The sequence below is a fragment of the Nasonia vitripennis genome (genome assembly GCF_009193385.2).
Source record: "Nasonia vitripennis strain AsymCx chromosome 2 unlocalized genomic scaffold, Nvit_psr_1.1 chr2_random0006, whole genome shotgun sequence".
NCBI classification, from domain to species: Eukaryota; Metazoa; Arthropoda; class Insecta; order Hymenoptera; family Pteromalidae; genus Nasonia; species Nasonia vitripennis.
This window is the reverse complement of record NW_022279613.1, coordinates 517619-538474: the sequence shown is the minus strand read 5'-3', so window position 1 is coordinate 538474 and position 20856 is coordinate 517619. Positions and strand designations below refer to the sequence as shown.

Below are 20856 nucleotides of genomic sequence, written 5' to 3'. Positions count from 1 at the left end.
TAATTTTTTCCTCTTTCTTCCGTCATATATGACGAGCCTATCAACCATTTTTCTCCCTTAATCTGAATCTTCCCCCCTATGAATTCCCCCAACCTGTTTCTCAACCAATATACTTTATCTCTCTTATATTTTAGCCTGACTGCCATTAGCATGCCTCCCTTTAGCCTTCCTCTACTCCCTCCCTTTTTGGCCTCTCTTACCTCTCCTTCGTATCCTTGCAGCCTTTTATTTAATTTGACTTCTTCGTCTCTCTCCGAGCACGTCTCTTGAAGGCAGATGACGTCGAATCCCTTTATGTAGTTCCACCCCTCTTCTTCTAGCCCTTTTAATCTTTTCCGATTCGTTTTATTCGATTCCCTCTATCTCCTCTTTACTTCTTGTCTTCTCTCAGTCTGCATCTCTCCGAAAAAGTTTTTCCTCTCTCTCTCGTACCATCTGTATTCTTCATCACCGACCGTTAGTCCACTTTTACGACGTACCCTTTTTTCCTCCATTCCTTAACCTTTTTGTTCAGCTTTTCTCTGGCCCTCCTCTCTTTCCAGGTTAAGTCGTGATCTATAAACACCTCTGTCTCTTTCAGCATATTCTTCACCTTCATCAGTTTTTCTTTCTCATCTCTATCTCTGCACTTTGCTCCTATTCTTCTAGTGTTCCCTCCTCTGAATGGCCACACTCTTCTTATCTCTACTCTCACCCCTAGTTGCTCTCCTATCCATCTCTTCAGTTTTGGTTTGTCTCATTCATCTCCTCTTAGACCTGTCAACACTACGTTGTTTCTTATCCTTTCTCTTTCACCCTCCTCAATTCTCCACTCTAGTTCTTTCATCTGCTTCATCTCCTTCTCTTTTTCTCCAGAGTCCTTCTCTCTTTCTTCCTTGCCTTCGCCTGTAGGTACTTTATCTTTTCTTCTATATCCCTTGCCTTGGCCTCCAGTCCCAGCTTCAGCTCCTCTCTTTTCTCACATTCCTTTTCCGCCTGGCTCTTTAATCTCTCTTCCATTTTGATCCTTTCCCTTCTTTCTTCTTCCAGCTGGCGTATCACCTCATTCAGTCCTCCGTTCACCTTCTCCTCCATCTCCTTCCCCTTTCTCTCCCATTTCTTCTTCCACTCTTCCATCATCTCCTTTCTCTCTTTTCTCTCCTCTCTCATCATCTTCCACATTTTCTCTAGTGTTTCTTGTACCTTGTCCATACTTCCTTTTTCCTCCTCTGTATTTTCCCTTGCTTCTTTCGTTGCTTCGCTCTCCGCTTTACACCTTAGCTGCTTCTTCCTCTTCCCTTTCTACCTTCTCCTTTTTTCCTTTTTATTATTCTCCTCCTCTTCTGGACTTCTTTCCTTTCTTTTTTCTCCTGATTTTTCTTCTTTTCTGAAGCTTACCTCTGGGTTGCGCTATTTTAGTATCTTTCCCCCTCCTCTTCCTTCTCTTCTGCCTCTCCCGCCTCTCCCGCCTCTCGGTGTACTGTTTTTCCTCTCCCAGACTCTATTCCTCTTAGCACTGATTCAAATTCTCCCGGGGTTCCGTATTCTTCTTTGTTCCTCTCGTCCCCCTTTGTCCCTATTAGTTCCTGGCTCTGAACTCTGCTGCGGTTCATGTTCTCTCTCCTCTTCTCCTTTTTCCCTATCTCCGTCCTTCTCTACTTCTCCTAACCTCACTTTGCTGCTTTCTCTTTCGCTTCTCTGTACACTCTTTCCTTTTCACGTCTTCGATTTACCTTATTATCTGTTGTTTTCCCCGCTTTTTCCTTTCTCTCCTTCGCCTTACTCCTCCTCATCTTTTCACTTGATTCTTACCCAAAAACACTGCAAATTGCAATCACCTCCTTTACTGCGTCTGACCAAAATATAAATGTATTAAACGTAATAAGCTTAAATAAATTAGGTATATTTTACCTTTACAAAATGTTAATGCAGCAAATTCTATAATGTACTTATGGACTTTGATAATCAAATATTTTTTTTTACATTCAAGGGGACCTCACCATCTTAAATTAAAAAAAAAATGAGATATTAAATTTTTTGTGTAAATATACCTAAAATTGTTTAAATAATCAACTAAACAATTATATTAACTCATGAATACTGTAAAAATTATCAAACAAAGCTTATAAATACCATATGTCAGGTACAATAGGTCTTCAAAGGCCAAAAATCACAATTTTTATTATTTCAGCTACCGCAGACTTACTTCAGTTTTGGTCTTCGAAAGGCACTTTTTTATTAATGGATCTACTTAAATCACATATGTTTATGGAACGAGTGTGGGAATTTAAAAAAAAATTTTAAATTTGAAGTAAGTCTGCGGTAGCTGAAATAATAAAAATTATGATTTTTGGCCTTCGAAGACCTATTGTACCTGACATATGGTATTTATAAGCTTTGTTTGATAATTTTTACAGTATTCATGAGTTAATATAATTGTTTAGTTGATTATTTAAACAATTTAAGGTACTTTTACACAAAAAATCAATATCTCATTTTTTTTTTAATTTAAGGTGGGAGGTCTCCTTAAGATATCTAAATAAGTAAAATAAATCAATCCAAAGTTGTGTCATATTAATAAATCAAATTTACAACCGCATAAAAATAAAAACCGCTACTGATTCATTAGCAAGCAGCTTCCTCCAAATTAAAGTCGTTCCTATATCGAGACCTAAAGAAAATAACAGCATATCTTAGGACCCGTTTCAAGAAATTCATATTTTAAGATTTATAAGGTTATTCTGTTCAGGCATCGAAGTGTAATATAATTTTTGAATAAAAAAAGGATAGCCGTCATGGGATGTCTGATATCAAACATAGAAATTTATGTGTATGAATAGCTGAATACAATAGCACATTACAACGTTATTAAAGTCGTCTATTATTTCACAGCGGTAATATTAGCGCCAGAGCGAAGCAATAGCGATATTCACGCCATGTAATGAACCACTCAAGTCACTAATATCGTATGCAACTATACAGTCACGTCTGTCACGCCTGTTCGTGTTTTAAACCGTCCATTTTTAAGCCGTGCGATATCCACGGTGAAATAAGAGACTACTTAAGTCACGGATAGGCGTGACTTGGGAGCGCATTTAGGCTACCCAGTGCTATAAACAGGATTGAACGAGGAAAATTATGATAACCTTTTTAAAGACGATGTACTTGTAATGATAAGCTCTTAGATCACATGCTATTTGACTAAAATGACTACACAGAATGAATTCACCTCAAAATCTAGCAAATTTCTTTATTTCCAGCAAGTCTGATATATTTAATATTTTGACCGCAGTCTAGCATATTTTTAAACAATTTTTGAAGTTCTATGCTCAATGTATCCTCTGTTTTGTTAGCATAGCCGCATACACTACAGAAAGAAATACTGACTTTAAGATAAAATTTGAGAAAACGAGAATGCAACAATTTTAATTTTTGTCTAGGCGTGAGAATAGCTTGTAGGTGGTGTCTAGGTGGTCCATAGATTTTTGTGAAAGGCCAATTTGTAGACATCATTCTCTAGCTTTATGGAGTTGTAGGAAGGGCGCATTGTTTCGAAAACGGAAAACAAATTCCTAACGTTAAAGTCGAAAAAATGTTAGTTTATTACCAGAATGGAAATTTAATGCTCGAGCCTCATGTATGTGGCAAAAATTTCGACCATTTCTCTCGAAAATCCCCCCCCCCCCCCCCTTTTGAGATATTGATGAAAAACAGATCGCTAACTCCAAAATTACAAAATTTGATCATACTACCCTGGTAGAAAATCACCCATTTAAAATGGCCGTAAAGACAAAAGCTGGCTAAGTAAAATGTGAAAAAACTGGACATTTTAAATTTCCTAAAAGTAGCGATATCTTGGGCATTTTTTATGGCTGAGAATTATATTTCATGAAAATATCAATAAATCAATTAATTTTTCGGATGTAAAATACAAAATTTTTAATATTTAGGCGTAAGCTGAATAATTTAGAGAATTCAAACATATTGCTAAGCTCGTAGGGCTTGTGTGGAACAACGTCTGCATGGCTCAGTCGGCTAAGGAGCACGACCGTACTTAGTTGGCCTCGTGCAGGGTGTAGGTTCAAGTCTCCGGTCAGACAGAATTTTTTCTGATGCAAAAAATTATTCTATACTTTCCTTTAAGGGGAAGTGGGAGCTAAAGCTTCGCAAATGCGCCACGGGGTATTTAGTATTTCAAATGCCAAAAAAAAACTAAAAGTCGGATTGACCTTTTCTTTCGGTAGAATGATTCACTGATCTTAACCCTATAGCGCTGCGCTCATTATATTGATGGAATTTGAAATTAAAAAAAGTTGATAAGTAAAATTAGGGTTTGAGGTTGGCGCTGCGATCGCGTAAACACACGTAAACACCCGCTCGTATTTCACAACTTCTAGAAAAACTAATAGTCCGATTGACATTTTCTTTCGGTAGAATGATTCATTAAACTCAACACTATGGCGCTCTGGTCTTGGTTTTTCGTGGCAAGCTTTATTTAAAAAGTTACATGAAGTAAAAAACCAGGGTTTTTAGCTCCCACATCCACTTGAACTAAAAACTCGAATCCAGGCCTGCTAGATACCATTTTCCAATTCTAACCTCAAACTGTGATAAACACGTGTAACCCAGCTGTGTTACTCGATCAACTATAATAGGCAGTTTATACTTAAGAACAAGGTAAGCAGATTGAATATAAGAACTGCCCATTAAGTTGGAGAAAAAGCGTTACATTCTGCCTAAGAAATGGCAAAAAAACTGCCTAGTTCTTAGATTCCATTCCAAGAACTGGCCATTACTGATTCTACCAGGGTACTAGAATGGAAATTCGATGTACGACCCCTATAATGGGGCAAAAATGTCGTCTGCTTTTCATGAAAAGTCCCCCTTTACGAGATATCGACGAAAAACGGATTCCTAATAACGTAAGCCCGGCAACGATTTTCCCAGGGTGGTTATTTTGCAAAATTAATGCCCCTACCGTACAGATCGAACATCAAAAGCTCCTATAACAGTAAGCAAATCCTCCAGGTTGAGTAATTTTCACGGTCCTAATCGAGAGTTATAGCCAAATTCGCTAAGTAGTTAGACTTTTCAAAATTTTCTAGTTTCTAAAATTAAAAATTAAATTTTATTATCAACTTTGCGAATTTTTTTTAATTTTTCCAAAAATTTATTGATTTTTAAAAAGGGTTTTTAAAATTTGAGGTAATAAAGTAGTTTTATTCACGGCTTAACTATAATTGCCATTTTATTCCCTGAAAAGCGGGACTAAAGTAGTTTTTTATTCCCTCGTGTATTTTTTTCCCTCATTTGCGGGAATAAAGTAACTTTATTCCCTCATTGGCGGGAGTAAAAATTTTAAATTTAAAAATATTTAATTTTTTGAAAAATTGAAACAAAAAAATTAATTTTAGAATCTTTTGAAAATTTTTGAAAATTTCATTTTCATTGACTCAAGTCCTACTTTTCAAGGCAATAAAGTGGCTATACAGTTAAGTCGTGAATAAAGTTCTATATGCAACACGGGACTAAAGTCGATTATTCCCGCGGGTGGGTTTACTGTCCGAGCACCCGCGGGAATAATCATCAACTTCAGTCCCTTGTTGCATAATGTACTATTATTACCTCATTTGTGGGAATAAAGTTATTTTATTTCTCGTCAAGGGAATAAAATTTCTATTTTAGTCCCGTTTTCCAGGGAATAAAGTGGTTATTATAGTAAAGACGTAAATAATAGTATATTGTGCAACTAGGGGAGAAAATTGGCTTTTTCTAGCGAGGGTGATGTTTTGAGCACGAGTGGGGGTCGAGGGCGCCGTAGACACTCGAGACGGACACGGGTGCTCAAAGCATCACCCGAGTCTCAAAAAGCCACTCCCCCCTTGTTGCACACCGTACTTTTTATGATAAGTACACGAATAGGCCACTTATCATGCATATGAAATAAATAGGAAATTCGAGGAATTTTCAAAGTAAAACAAATTTGTATTCAAAATTTTGAAAGTTTTGAAACTTTTGAAAATACTTATATCGACACACACATCCATCGGATAGGCTGCAGAGTGAGGAAAAAACTACTCCCTTAGGAGGAAAAGACTTTTTTTCTCCCAAGGGAGTAGTTTTTTCCCGCTGCTAAGAAAAACTCGATTTTCTATTCATTTTACATGCATGGAAAGTGGCCTTTTTTGTGCAGATATCATGAAAAGTACTTTTTGTAACACATGCACGATTTTCGCGTTTTTTGACCTAAAATTAGGGACAAAAGTAGTCGTTTTCCGATCAGCGGGCGCAATAGTATACTTCGATACAAGTGCGCAAAAGTTGATTCTACACGAGTGTGCAGTTTGTCGCCTGAGCGAAGCGAGAGTGACAATTACGCGAGTATAAGATCAAAAAAAAGCACGCGTATCGAACGATATTTTTTGAGACAGGGGGTGGAAAATGCAGTTGAACGCACGCGAAGCGTAAAAGTGCATTTTGCGCACACTGTATGGAAAATTTTTTTTTAATTTAATGAATTGTTAGAAAAATTAGAAAAAATTTAATTTTGGAAACTTTTGAAAATTTTATATGTATTGACGTAAGTACCATTTTTCAAGGAAACAAAGTGGCTACATGGTTAAGTCGTGAATAAAGTTCAACACAATATAGTCAACAACTTTAGTCCCTTGTTGCATGATGTACTATTACACTGTTTGCTTAAATTTAAGGTTATGTTCTCAAACAGATGCTGTACTGTCACTGCACAAACTTTTTGAGTAATCGGGGTCACTTTTCATACGTATATGCGAATATCATTCAGCCATCTCAGGTCACGATGCTCAGGGTTCCTGATAACAAGGTCAAAATATAACGCACGCTTTAGATTTTTTTGTATCTATTTGTTAATATCGGTTCCGCTCACCTGGACGCCAGTTGCAGAGGAGGCCTATAACGCAAGCAGTCGCTCGCCAAGGCTGTCAACACGACATTCCTGCGCGACGGCGCATCCAGAAGACTCCTCACTGACACACTATGTTTTATTTTGACTTAGGTATGAACAAAATTAAGTTGCCTCTTAGGAAAAAAATTTGAAAAAAAACATTATTGCAAAGCTTAAGGATAGATTAAGGAAAAATTAGTCGCGTTTCACCAGCACGCGATTAGCACCCTAAAAATTAACACTCAAAATAAGAAACTTGTATGAAATTTTCCATTTTCTGCTCTCTTGTTGAAAGAAGTTTTTGCTAGACAATACAAAACATTTTTTCAATAGTTTTTGAGAAGACGAATAAGTATCAATTGTTTCCACCCCTTTTTTGGGTATGACAAAATAATTTTGTCAAAATGATCCTACAAATTGATAGAGCAATTATTTTCAAGCAAAAAATGTTCTATTAAGGGGTGCGGTAGCGTCCCGATGGCAAGTATAAGTTGTATACACTGTGCCGTCTGGAGCGCGCCACGACCTATTATACTTTGAATTTGCTAGTATATATTTTATTTGATCTCCTGTTGATGTTTATGTATGAGTATACAATTTCAAAGATTTTCATAAGATCTTTCTAATTATCATATTATTTTGTTAAGAAAATTGCTCGTTTGTAAAATAAATTAAATTTGAAAATTAATTTTGCGAAAAAAAATTAATTTTTCGCCTCTCCGATTCTCTTTTTTTCCAGTCAGTGATAGCTATAGATGTACATACGATTTTTTATTTATTACAAAGGCTATTTGATAGATATTACAAATATAAAAGAATTTAAATCATATGTCCTGTTGACTCATCTGTTGTATCATAGACGTAAAGAAGCTTGATTGCTGTACACCCAACGGTAATAATTTTGAATGAATAAATGGCCGCGCCATGTCTTATCAGGTTAGGTTAATTGATCAGCTAATGCGAATAAACACTCTGCGCGGAGCGCAAGTGCTCGAGTTTTTTTCTCATCTCACGGCTTGCAGCCGTTTCTTTATCGCTGCAAGGGTCGAATATGCATATGTTACGCAGTTACATGCAATTTTTGAAGCTTAGTAGCTTAGTAGCCGACACTGGCAGAAAACCGCCTGTATGTCCAGAATATTCTTATTCCAAGAAGATAATCATTCAGTGCTAGCCCAGCTAAGCTGATCGAGCAGCAGAACAGTCAATAGCACTAATTCAGACGCCAGCTTCCTTTCTGTGATTTTTTAATTGTCCCCTGGATTTTTTAACCCGATATGGTTTTATTTATAACGCTTATTGAAAATAACTTGGTTTTTCTCCTGGCGAATACTTTCTCTGTCTGTTATTAACAATAATAACGGCAAATTCATAATTTTTTTAAAATATCTCAAAAACTACTGCACCTACAAAAAATCACCGAGAATGAAAGTTGCTTGAAATATTCAAATGCATAAATTATCATCTGACATATTTTCACGTAGAAGCAGTTTTTGCAAAAATGTAACTCCTCGCATCATGTCCCTAAAATTTTTCAACTGGATATTGTTATATACGAGCAGCTTATTACAAATAATTTGGTATCCAGCTGATAAATACTTTTTTTATTCACTATTAAAAATAATAATGGTCAAAATGTGGTTTTTCAACAATAACTCAAAAAACGACTGCTCTTATTACGATAAAGTTATTAAAACTTGTTGAAGACAAAGTGCATAAAGTATTATCTAAAGCATTTTAGTGCAGGTGTAGTAGATTTTGCAAAAATCAAACCTAAACTTTTAACTATGCTATGCTGTAATTCAAATTGAATTTTTCTTTAAACATTTTTTTATAAGTTTATTTGAAACTCGTTTGAATTAAAAGGTTATGAAATCAGTTCAAAAAACACCTTTTACGAGGTAAAATGTTGGCAACTATAAGTTTTCATTCTGTATCTTAGTATTATAATTATGATTTCTCCTCTAATAAGTTATGCAATCCTTAAAGAAATTGTCTAATGTTTATAGCTTACAAAAGTTTTTCTGTATTTTTATCAATATACGCTAATGAAAGTAATGAAATCAGTTTTAAAAATGTCAAGTGTTAAAAATCAGCACACTGACAAAAATCATTACTTACTCCAAGAAGAATCAATCTCACTTCAACTTCAAGGTGAAAATCTGCTTTGTGTTTCATGATTCTTTCACATCTAATCTGAATGTTCTAAAACTAATCCAAATCATCTTGTGCAAAAAATGAGCAGAATCGTAAATATAAAAAAATCAAGTAAATTCCTCTTAAGTATATAGAAGAATCATTTAAACACAAAGCGGTATGAAATCGGTTTGAAAAACACCATTTACAAGGTAAAATGTTGGAAACTATAAGTTTTGTCTCCACCCTGGCAGAAAATAACCCAACAGTTGATTATGGTTGGCCAACGAACCTGCTAAAAATGTCACTTTGGCCAACAGTTTACCGTTGGTAAGCATTTCTACCAGGTCACATTAAATATACGCTAATGAATGTAGTGAAATCAATTTTATATATGTCAAGCATCAAGTTCAGCAGGTGAGATAAGATCAGCTGACTAGTGGTTATTAAAAAAAAAGGTTACAATTTTCAAAAATTTATTTTAATGCACACTTACCGTCCCGTCGTCTTATAGTCTACGATGTGTACTGACTTAAAACAACTTATTGATTACTTAACGATCATTCCCCACAGTCAGCTGATCTTATCTCACCTGCTGAACTTGTTGCTTGACATATATAACATTGATTTCACTACATTCTTTAGCGTATATGTAATGTGACCTGGTAGAAATGCTTACCAACGGTAAACTGTTGGCCAAAGTGACAGTTTTAGTTTTTCACTCTCACTCTTTTACCATTAGAGTTGCACATAATTAATATATTCTGGAGACATTCGCGGCGTAGTATACTTAGTATATTGCACTGATTACTGAAGATAACCTTATTGTAACCTATTATCATGACATATCTTGTATTGTTGTACTTAAAAAGATGAGAATCGCACATGACCAAAATTTTGAGAAATTATCGCAAATTAATTTTTAATCATAATTATTTTGCAAAAAGACGAATTTTTGAAGCAAAATATTATGATTATTAAAAAGTTCTCATTAAAATCTTTAAGATACATTACTCAAACATAAGCATCGAAGACATATCAGACAAGAAATCAGTTTAAGTTTGTATTGCTATCATAGCAATTTATAAACTTCGGATTGTCTATATTTTTAGAAGCCGAGCTATTATGATCTTTAGCACAGTAACTGCAGTATACTTTATTCTTACATTTCTTGGAACTGTAGCCATATTTACGACATTTGTGACATATGCTTACATTGAAGTCATCATGTACTTGGAGCCTACTAGACCTCAAATATACTTTTCCCAACACGCGCATGTAATGGGCTTTTTTTCATGCCTAAAAGTAGCGTAGAAAATCGTCTATTCCAAGCGTGTTAGAAAAAGTTTGAGCTCAAGCGGGGAGAAAATTTTCTCCCTTCTGTTAATACCCATTTTTTATAACTCAAATTTTCTCAAATTTTCAAATTTTTTTAAATTTCTCAAATTTTATTAATTTTTTCAAATTTTTTTATTTTTTAAAATTTCTCAAACTTTTCAAATTTTTTGTGCACGACTTGAAATGTACGATCTCCTACCCAACTTCCTAACACACATAAAAGTTCCTTTCATGACCCTGTTGGAAAAAACATGGTGTGTAACACGGGAAGAAAAGCTATGTCAGACTCCGACTCATGAGCTCCTCACTCACGCTTAACATAGCTTATTTTCTCCCCTTGTTGCACAATGTACTATTTCTGTCTGGTTGATTTTGTATAGTTGCAACTATTAAGTTCTATTATACTTGAATCAAGATCATTTTTTCGACCTATGTCATCAACTAAATCAGACTCCTTAAGTGAGGTTAAGTCATCTTCAATATTGATTATATTCTTACTAAGGGATTTCTCATAGTTTCAGTATCAATACTCAGATCATTCATGTTACTTTTTAGCACATTCTCTGTATTACTTATGTCATTTTCATTTCTACACTCAACTATGATTTTCGTATTGGCAAGTATAGCTTTATCGATAGAACATTTGACTTTGGTTGCTAGAGTATTCTTGACCTTAATTAGTTCTTCCTCAAAATTTGCATTATGATCTGCAGTAATAATAATCGACTTATCAATAACGGTACATTATTCGCCGTGACACTTGCATAGCTTGGTACACTTTGTGCAGCAATTGTATCTATGAGGTGCTTGTTTTCAATGAGCTGTTTGTTAGCTACATATAGTGCAGAGCATTTACCTTTCACTTCATGTAGAAGTTTCTTCAAGCACTTTATTTCAATCTTGTTTTTTTGCTGCCTGTCATCTTCCTCCTAAGCCTCATCCTTCTTATCGTTGACAGAGTCACCTTGATTATACTCATTTTGATCTTCTTTCATAGCAGCTTTTATTTGGTTTAGTTCATTGGCAATTTTGTCATACTCCTTTTCCAATTTTTAGTAAGAGGCTATTGAGTTTTAATATAACATTTGGTATTTCATTAGTTTTCTGTTAATAATTTCAATTTTTGACTTTTCATTATAGGCTAGTTCAGCACAACATACGATAAAATATACATACCTTTTTTAGCCTTATTATATATTTTTTTCGATTCTGCCAGGATTTGTTTAGCGCCTTTTGGCAAAACCAGACGTGTTTGAATGAGGTGCGATTTTTAGCATACAGTTTGTACGGAAATAAGCGTACACTGAAAAAAAAACAGCCGTTTCTGCTGTAGAACACGGCAGTTTTAGCGAGTGTCGTCACAGTAGCGACTTTTCAGTAAAAACAGCGAGTGGTAAAATACTGGTAGTTTTGGCACGTCTCGGCAAGCTGTCTCTATCTTGAGGATATGTAGGTTATGTATCACCTTTTAAAACATCAAAAATCTTAAGAAATTGAATTTTTTAATGAGTTATATGATTAATTAAATTAAAATTATAAGTAATGATCATTATAAAAGAGTAAAATACCTTGAATAATAACCATCAACTTATTACTATCCCATTATCGCATGCAGAGTGACTAATAGCAAATAAGTTACATTAACATTTTCAATTTTGTTACTTATTAGTCCCATAATGGTCATTACTTATAATTTTATCACAATACTCATTAAAATATTTATTTCTCAAGATTTTTGGTGTTTTAAAAGGTGATACATAACCTACATATCCTCGAGATAGAGACAGCTCGCCAAGACCTGCCAAAACTACCAGTGGCCACTCGCAGTTTTTACTGAAAAGTCGCTACGGTGGCGAAACTCGCTGAAACTGCCGTGTTCTACAGCAGAAACGGCTATTTTTTTGGTGCAGGGGAGTGAAAGGGAGAGAAGCTAGAGAGACAGGGAAAAGAGGAGAAAAAACGAGGAAAAAATTTGAACTGAAGCGTTAAAGAGGAATTAAAAAGAGGGAACAGGAAGGAGAGTGGTAGAAAGAGGTTAGGACGGTGTAGAGAAGGACAGAGATAGATGCAAGGCATGAACTACAGCCTTGATCAGATAAGCAAGGTGATAGTAGAGAAACACAGGAACAACAGTAGCGGAGAGTAACAGGAATACGGAACCCCGCGGAAATTTGAGTTTACACAGGAAGGAGAAGTGACAGGGAACAGGTGGGACAGAACGCCAACAAGAAAAGGAGGAAGAAAAGGAGGGGGGAGGAGGTGGAAGCAGTTGAACCTCGCGTAAAGCTTCACAAGGGAAAGCAAAGAAGGAATAAAAAGAAATAAGAGGAGCCCAACGGAAGACAAAACGAAGAAAAGAGAAAAGGTAGAAGAAAAGAGATAATCTCGTTTGAGAAGATACCCTAACGGCTAGGACACCACCACCGAAAAAAGAAGAAAGTAGAAAAGAATTAGAAGTAGGAGAGACGGAAAAGGTGCAAGGCACCCTTGAGAAGATGTGGGAGACAATGAAAAAAAAGGAGGAGAGAAAGAAGATGATGGAGAAGTTGGAGGCGGAGTGAGAAACGAAATGAAAACAAAATGAGGGGACGTTAAAAGAAGTATTGGAAGAGTTCAAGGCGAAGCTGAAGGAAGAACGAAAAAAAGAGTAGAGATGGAAAAGAGGTCAAAAAGGCCGTCAGAGGAGGAGGGACTGAAAAGGGAACAACTAAAAAGTAATTGGAAGTAAAGGTAAAGGAATTAGAGGTCAAGAATTGAAACAGGGAAGATAGGAAAAAGCAATGAGGGAGCGGAACAAGGTGCAGAAGAAGAAGGGAGAGGAAAAAAGTAGCTGGAAGACTTGGAATGGAGAATAGAGGAAGGAGAAAGGGATAGAAAGAGAAATAACGTGGTTATATCAGGGATAATAGGAGAAGAATGGGACAAGACTAAGCTGGAAAAATGGGTAGAGGAGAAGCTGGGAATCGAGGTGGAATTTAAAAGAGTGTGGCCCATCAGAGGAAGGGCCTTCAACAAAGTAGGAGCGGAATGCAGAGACAGAGAGGAGAAAGAAAAATTGATGAAGGCTAAGAACAGGCTGAAAGGACGGACATGTTCATTGATCACGACACGACCTGAAAAGAGAGAAGAACCAGAGAGAAGCTAAACATGATAATGAAGCAATGAAGAAGCGAGGGACAAAGAGTGAAAGTGAGGAGAAATGGGCTTACGGTCGGAGATATGGAATACGTATAGAGAAGAAGGAGCAACAAAAGAAGAGCATAAGAGTGATAAGCTGGAACGTGGCAGGACTGAAAGGAGTAGAAGAAGAGGGATGGAGGTTTATGAGATGATCGACGTAATGTGCCTACAAGAGACATGGACAGAAAGAGGAGATGAGGACAGAATAAAAAAAGAGGCTGAAAGAGTACGTGATTGGTCGAGGTAAGAGAAGCAAAGAAGGGGGAGGGTAATACGGGAAGGCTCAACGGAGGAATACTAATGGCAGTAAAGATTGGGGGATTGGGGGGGGGGGGAAGGAGACAAGGTAAAATGGATGAGAGATAGGTCAGGAGAATTTATAGGGACTAAGGTGCGGATAAAGGGGAAAAAATGGTGGATAGGATCGAGAAACATAAAAGAGAAAAGGAAAAAACTATAAGGAGATAAAAGACTTATTGGAGAGGGCAGGGGGGGGGGCAAAATATTATGGTGTGGTGACTTAAACGCTAGGACAGGTACGGAGGGGGGAGGGAGGGTTCAATGAGAAGGGAAACGAGGTAAAGAGATTATCAAAAGACAAGACAATAAATAAGGAGGGAGAAGAACTGTTGAACAGAAGTTGCGATGATGCCCATACACAGGCCAAGTGAATGGGTATCAACAGAGCTCCGTTGCATTGAATCAAATCATATTTATCTGAATAAAGGAAATAGGGCTATGCATTCTAAATGGGAATATAGAAGGTGACGAGGAAGGGGAAATTACGTACGGGGGGGGGGCATGGGGTGCTCAGTGATGGATTATGAAATAACAAATTAAGAAGGTAAAAGAAAGGTGAAATTTATGAAGGTACAATACAGACACGAGTCAGATCACGACGCGCTAGTACTAGAGATAAACTTGGAGAAAAGAACGAAAGGACCGAAGATGGAGGGAACAATCAGGACGTCATGGTCAGAGAAGGCAATTGAGGAGTATAGAAAATGGATAGTAGGGGGGGGGGCACGCGAGGACTTGGGGTGAACTGAAAGTTAAAGTAGGAAACGCTCTCCAGTTTAGGAGGGGGAAGCGGAAAAAAAGAGAGAAGAAAAAATGGTGGGGCGAAGAGTGCAGGAGGAAGAAAGCAGAGATGAATATGGCAAAAAGAAGGATAAAGTGGGGGAGGAGGTACAGGGAAAAGTATACGCAGGCAAAAAGACAACTGCCCTAGTGGAAATGATTTGCTGTGCCACATCATGCCAAAACTGTGCGAAATCGTGCTATACTGTGCAGAAACTGTGCCAGACTGTGCCAAGCTGTGCCACACTGTGATACATATATACCAATTCGAACATTTGGTAGCTAACCAATAGCTTGGCACAGTATGGCACAGTGTGGCACGGTACGGCTCAGTGTGGCACAGTATGTCCCTTACAAAAATATCGTGCAGGATTAATCAAAAATTTAAAAAATCGACCTGAGGTGCGATCGAACCTGATTCTCCGGCGTGCCAGTCAAACGCCTAACTAACTGCCTGAGCTAATTTCTTACATGTTCATTTAGATATATTTTTTTCTTATAACGAACACCAAATATAAAATTATAATTGAATAAAATATTCTTAAGTCTCATAAACTATGAATTGTTGATATTTATGTAAGGTTAATATATATAATATTTAAGACTTATATGAGAGCTTATATCAGCTACTTATCATAAACATGAAAGAGCCTCAGTGTGGAACACTGAGCCACACTATGCGAAACTGTGCCACATCGTGCCCAACTGTGACAGACTGTGCAAAATTGTGCCAAATTGTGCCACATCGAGCCACATTATGCCAAACTGTACCAAAACTTAAAAAAAAACGCGAAAACTATATTTTTATTTTGAAAAATTAGAATTGTGCCATAATGTGCCACACTGTGTCACACTGTACCAAACTGTGCTAAGCTATTACCAAATGTTCGAATTGGTATATATGTATAGCACAGTGCGGCACAGCTTGCCACAGTCTGGCACAGTGCGGCACAATTTCCATTTCCACTAGGGTGAGAAACCTATATAGGAGGAAAAAAGAGGAAAAGAGGACCAAGGTTAGAGATAAAGGAAGTAAAAGAAGACAAATCAGGTAGGAAATTCTGGGGCATGGTCAAAAGTAGGAGGAAGGGGAAGAGGGAGGAGGTAGACAGAAATATAGAAGACGAAAAGTGGCTAGAACATTTCGAAGGGCAACTGGGGGAGAGATTAGGACAGCAGGAAGGAGGGATAGTCGAAGAGATAGATGCAGACAATATCGAAGGATATGACGAAGGAGGGATAGAATCTGATGAGGTGAGAGAGATAATAGGAAAGATAAAGGAGAGAAAGACACCAGAGGGAGATGGAATCCAGAACGAGGCATGGAAACAAGGTGAAGATCTGATGCTGGATGAACTAACTGAGACTTTAGGTAAGATATGGGGCGGAGAAGGTATACCAGAAGAATGGAAGAAAGGGGCAGTAAAACCGAAAAAGGAGATAAGGGAGAATGCAAAAACTATACAGGAACAATACTAATAAACACAGGATATAAAATTGATGTGGGGCTGATAAGGGGGAGAACGGAAAAAACTGGAAGAAGAAGGAAGACTAATTCTAAGCGACACGCAGATGGGGTTCAGTAGAGGAAGAGGTACGGCGGACGTGATATACGTGGTGAATAAGGCAGTTGAGCAAGAACTAAGGAAAAAAAGGAGGAGAAGGGCAGAGACGAGGAGGATGAGAGAGCCCAGAGAAGAAAGAAGGAAGACTAAACAACAGGAAGAGTGAAACAAACATAAAAATAACACATTGTATATGAAGAGTATAATCCATAAACATATTATCTATATATTTTTTTCTATTAATACAACTTTTATGATGCACATTGTCACGTACAATGCAAATAGAACATTTTAAAGTAAACTTTGGGTCATTTGAATGACATGCATAATAGAGCACTTTATCTTGAGCGTTTACATCAGACGTACGCCATCTTATTTGAGGGCTGATAATATTATTTTAAAAAACTTAATCTAAGGTATTTATGGACATTTATAAATTGAGAAAGGAATAATAATGATCTTTCATTTAATACAGTATACAGTAATAATGTGTTTGTCAATTCAGACCAGAGCATTGCTAATCAATTCAATTACTTGGCTCTACCTACTCGACTTTAACTTAGTCATACATTCTATTAGATAATGAAGTCAACACTGTGAACAATATTGCTACAACGCTAAATCCCAATACCAGCCTTCTTTTTAAACATTGCATTACAGGATTCGCCAAAACGCTCTTAAAATTGTTTCATAATTCTCCAACTTTAGGTACACTTCTGCAAGTGTAAATCCTATTTATAGAGAAGAAAGTAAAAACAATATGATGAACTATAGACCTATCTCTATCATTTGCTGTATTCCCAAAATTCTTGATACATTAGTAGCATCTAAACCAGGTATATTCCTTGTTAATAATATTATTAAAGAACAACAGGATATTATGACAATGAGGTTAACGTTGTCTAATCTGCTTATTTATACAAATTTTATTACTCAAGCATTCACAGACTTCAGCCACATGGATTGAATATACCTTGACTTAATACAAAAGGCCAAGTGTATGGGTATCAACAGAGCTCCATTGCATTGAATGAAATCATATTTATCTGATAGATCACAAATAATAAAAGTCAGAGATGTGGAATCGAATGAAATTAAATAATTTCTGGTGGCCCACAGGGTTTATAGCTTGGTTCATAATTATTTTCCATCAATATCAATGATATCTTTTCGATGTTGAAATCTTCTAGAATTGTTATCTAGGCGGACGATATTAGAATTTTCAACTCTTTTAGTGATTGTAGTAGATTACAAGATGACATGAGTAGATTTAGAATGGTATTTAGCAAATGGCCTTATGTTAAATATTAGAAAATGTAACAATATCTCTTTGCTTTAATCAAGACAACCTTGCCAATTTAACTACAGCTTGAACAACACAAGGTTAAATAAGACCTGGACACTTGAAAAAGGTAAAAAGGCAATATGGAAAAACACAGGAACAGTGAGGAACAGAGAGGAACAGCTCGCGTTGTGTGTTAATGGGCCTATACGACCAAGTGACGAGTAACAATTAACTATCCTCGCATTTAATTATTGTTAATTGTAGAAATATTTGTTATCGTTGATTCAGATATACAAAATAATTTATTCTATTAAATAAAGAGTGTATTTCTGGATCAAATAATTTTCCCATTATTAACAACAGTTATTATTTATTATATTGCTTATTCTTTTATAAACTTACCATAGCTTATAGGTTATATACACTTGATCGAGGCACATCAACACAAAGTGCGAGCTGTTCCTTGTTGTTACTTGCTGTTCCTATGTTTTTTCGTGTTTCTTTTCTAAGTGTCTAGGCCTATGGAGTTACTATAGAACAGAGGGAGTTCTCTCGATACTGAACTAGTTAAAATGAAGGCTTTTTATGTATTTTGTTTATTTACAAAAGAGAATTTATTTAAGAAGCCATGAAAATTATGGTACACTTAATAAAAATCACATATCTAAATAAAATATATCGATTCGTTCTAATTATCAATATCAAGTTTCATTAGGGAGCTGATTTGATTCACTTTTTGAGGTTAAATGCACCATTTTCATGATTAACTAATGTATTTATTACTTAAAGGTACCTAATAATAGTTTTTAAAAGCAATATTTATTACAGAACCTAAAAAGCAATAAACTGCTTTTTAGGTTTTGTAAAATCCATCCATCCATTTAACTGAGTCATCTCGATGACAATATGTAATAGCCCACCAACTTTTATTAAAATCTGCTGTTTTACAACTTATCCAATGTTTCATTTTCATTCTCTGTAGTTTAGGTTTCATGATCTCGCGATCTGCTTTGCTTTATATATTATAACTCAACGGCTTTAATGTCCATGTATTTATATTAAATAAATATAATAAATATAATAATAAACATTTCAATAATGTAAATAAAATTGTAAACAAATACTGTGAACTATGGAAGATAGCAGGGTCACATTAGCTATGATATCCTCTTTTGTACATTATGTAATATTACCCTTGTTTATATATGACTTTTTACATTGGTTCACACTTTTTTTCTTTCTATATATTTTCCATTATTTTGGGGGGCAATCAGAACTGATAGTTCTAAGGGCATTGTAGTTAGGTGAAAAATTAATTGTTTATTTAATCCTAAACAAAAGAATGATTGAGATGAAATATGGAATGTATCAAAATGTATATCGAATTCACATGTTGCTTGCCAATTGAGTGTATGCATTTAGATTGGAATCTTTTTCATTTGCAGTAAGTTTTCAAGTTATATAACAAGTTTGCCCCAAGCTATAAAAACTGGAACTTTCTTGTGAAGTTTTAAATAATAATGTAATTGGTCATGTTTTAAAGAGTATTGAATCAAGTAGAAATGTCATATTTTAACTGAATATACTGTACTGCGATTAGTTGTTCCTTTTCGCGTATAATTTTTACATTTATGAATTCCTAACCTAAAAAAGTAATATTTAAGAACTATTTATGACAAGAACGCATGAAGCGTGTCTAAAGTAGCTAGTTATTTCAACAAAATATGTGGACTTTTTGGCTAAAAAATTTCTTGATTATTGTAGCTACGACTGAAAGTGGCTGACCATGTTTTTTAATGATTATAAGCAGAATACCAGATGATAATCAATCTAAAAATTTGGATCCTTGCTTCTTTTGATCTTGAGTTGTTTAACATTATGAAAATATATAATATTTATGTAATAAGGGCCTAAATATGTTATACCATCCGTATGATTCTGGTCGACATTAAAGTTTTCAGAAATATTTCTTCAACCTTTCTGTCAAGGTTAGAAAGGTTTTACGAAAGGCTGCAAAAAGTTTTCAGAGACCTTGCAGAAATGTAAAATAAGATATGAAAAATATTTATTAAAAATTATTATTTATTTAAAAATTATGAAATCTGTAACTATACATAACGAATTTAAATAACGCTATATTAATTAACCATGCAATATTAAGGAATAATATCAGATTTGTAGCCATTTCTGAGATATTTTACGATAAACTTTTTATACCAAAATGCCAACTATGTGTAGACAAGAATTTTACGTTTTTGCAAGTTCTCTGAAGATTCTCTGCAACCTTTCATAGAACCTTACCAAACATTTCTAAAAACATTTATGTTGACTGGGATAACACCAAAACTCATAATAAAAACATAGAATAAAAAGAATAAAAAATTTGTTCGTGTTTATTGCCTGACAAACAGTTAATAATCTTCAACATTTTATTTAATATAACTGAATATTTATAATTATTAGTTTGAATAAAAATATGAGGGTGATTATGACTTGATGTTCAACTGCCATATAGGCACAATTATCAGCTTATTATAATCTGATCATTAGCTAAATATTGGACTTATTTTAGTAAGCACTACTGCGTATTTAACTTTATGCTTAAATAGATAGTGTTATGCAATACTTTGAAGCTTATACAGTACAATTACAGATTTTTGATGAGTGATTGCAAACACATACATCATAAAAAGTTAAAAATCGCTTGTTGCATTCAAATCTGCAAAAAAATAAACTACAAAAACTGAACTAATTTGATTTTACATATGTTTTACATTTAAAAAAATGTAAATATACAAGTTCTAGGTGTGTACGTATACTTAGGAAATAGCATGACAATACTTACAGACGCTACAAAGTTTTTTTTTGTTGGTAATAAAAATCTATATATGTTTCTATGCGTCATTTCAAAATTATATAATTAAAATTTTTTAATTTTTAAATTAATACAAATAATCTAATTTTAATAACCCTCATATATTTTATATCTTCTCTTTTATTTTTCTATCGAATCTATCGAATAACCATAGAGTAATAAAAAGAGGGAACTCCGTCCACAATCTGCCACAATCTCTGACATTGTCTGTCGAGTTCGCACAAGTTAGAAAAAAAGTGGCACCCCTAGCGGATAATATTAGAAGCTCTCTAGGTTATACCAAAAGACCAGAGCAGATAAACATAACCTTACGTCAGCTGCCACCTTATGCTGATTACGGGTCCACAATGCCACAGTATACATTAATCATTGATAAATATTGAAAAAATGTATTTATACTAGCATATTTAAAACTAATAACACTCCTACAATGTGTTTATTCGCTGTGAGCATGGACTGTGGCGCCCTCGAAACGGTTTATTTACCACGTTAAATC

General features: G+C 35.3%; 1 protein-coding gene across 8 annotated transcripts in view; it reads right to left on the bottom strand.

Annotated features, from left to right (window-relative positions):
* The window catches only part of SdhB (succinate dehydrogenase complex, subunit B, iron sulfur (Ip)), a 158803-nt gene extending 138239 nt beyond the window's left edge, over positions 1-20564 (bottom strand). For 3 of the 8 annotated variants that reach the window (XM_031925155.2, XM_031925154.2, XM_031925156.2), the window contains exon 1: positions 20331-20564. In XM_031925155.2, coding sequence (XP_031781015.1) covers positions 20331-20390 — 60 coding nt within the window. In that variant the 5' untranslated portion in view covers positions 20391-20564. Of the gene's footprint in view, positions 1-11231; positions 11439-11551; positions 12044-17887; positions 18049-20130; positions 20205-20330 lie in introns of those variants that run through there. The other 5 variants (XM_032601523.1, XM_032601522.1, XM_032601525.1 and 2 more) reach the window with 5 other exon arrangements.
* Between the last annotated feature and the right edge of the window lie 292 nt (positions 20565-20856).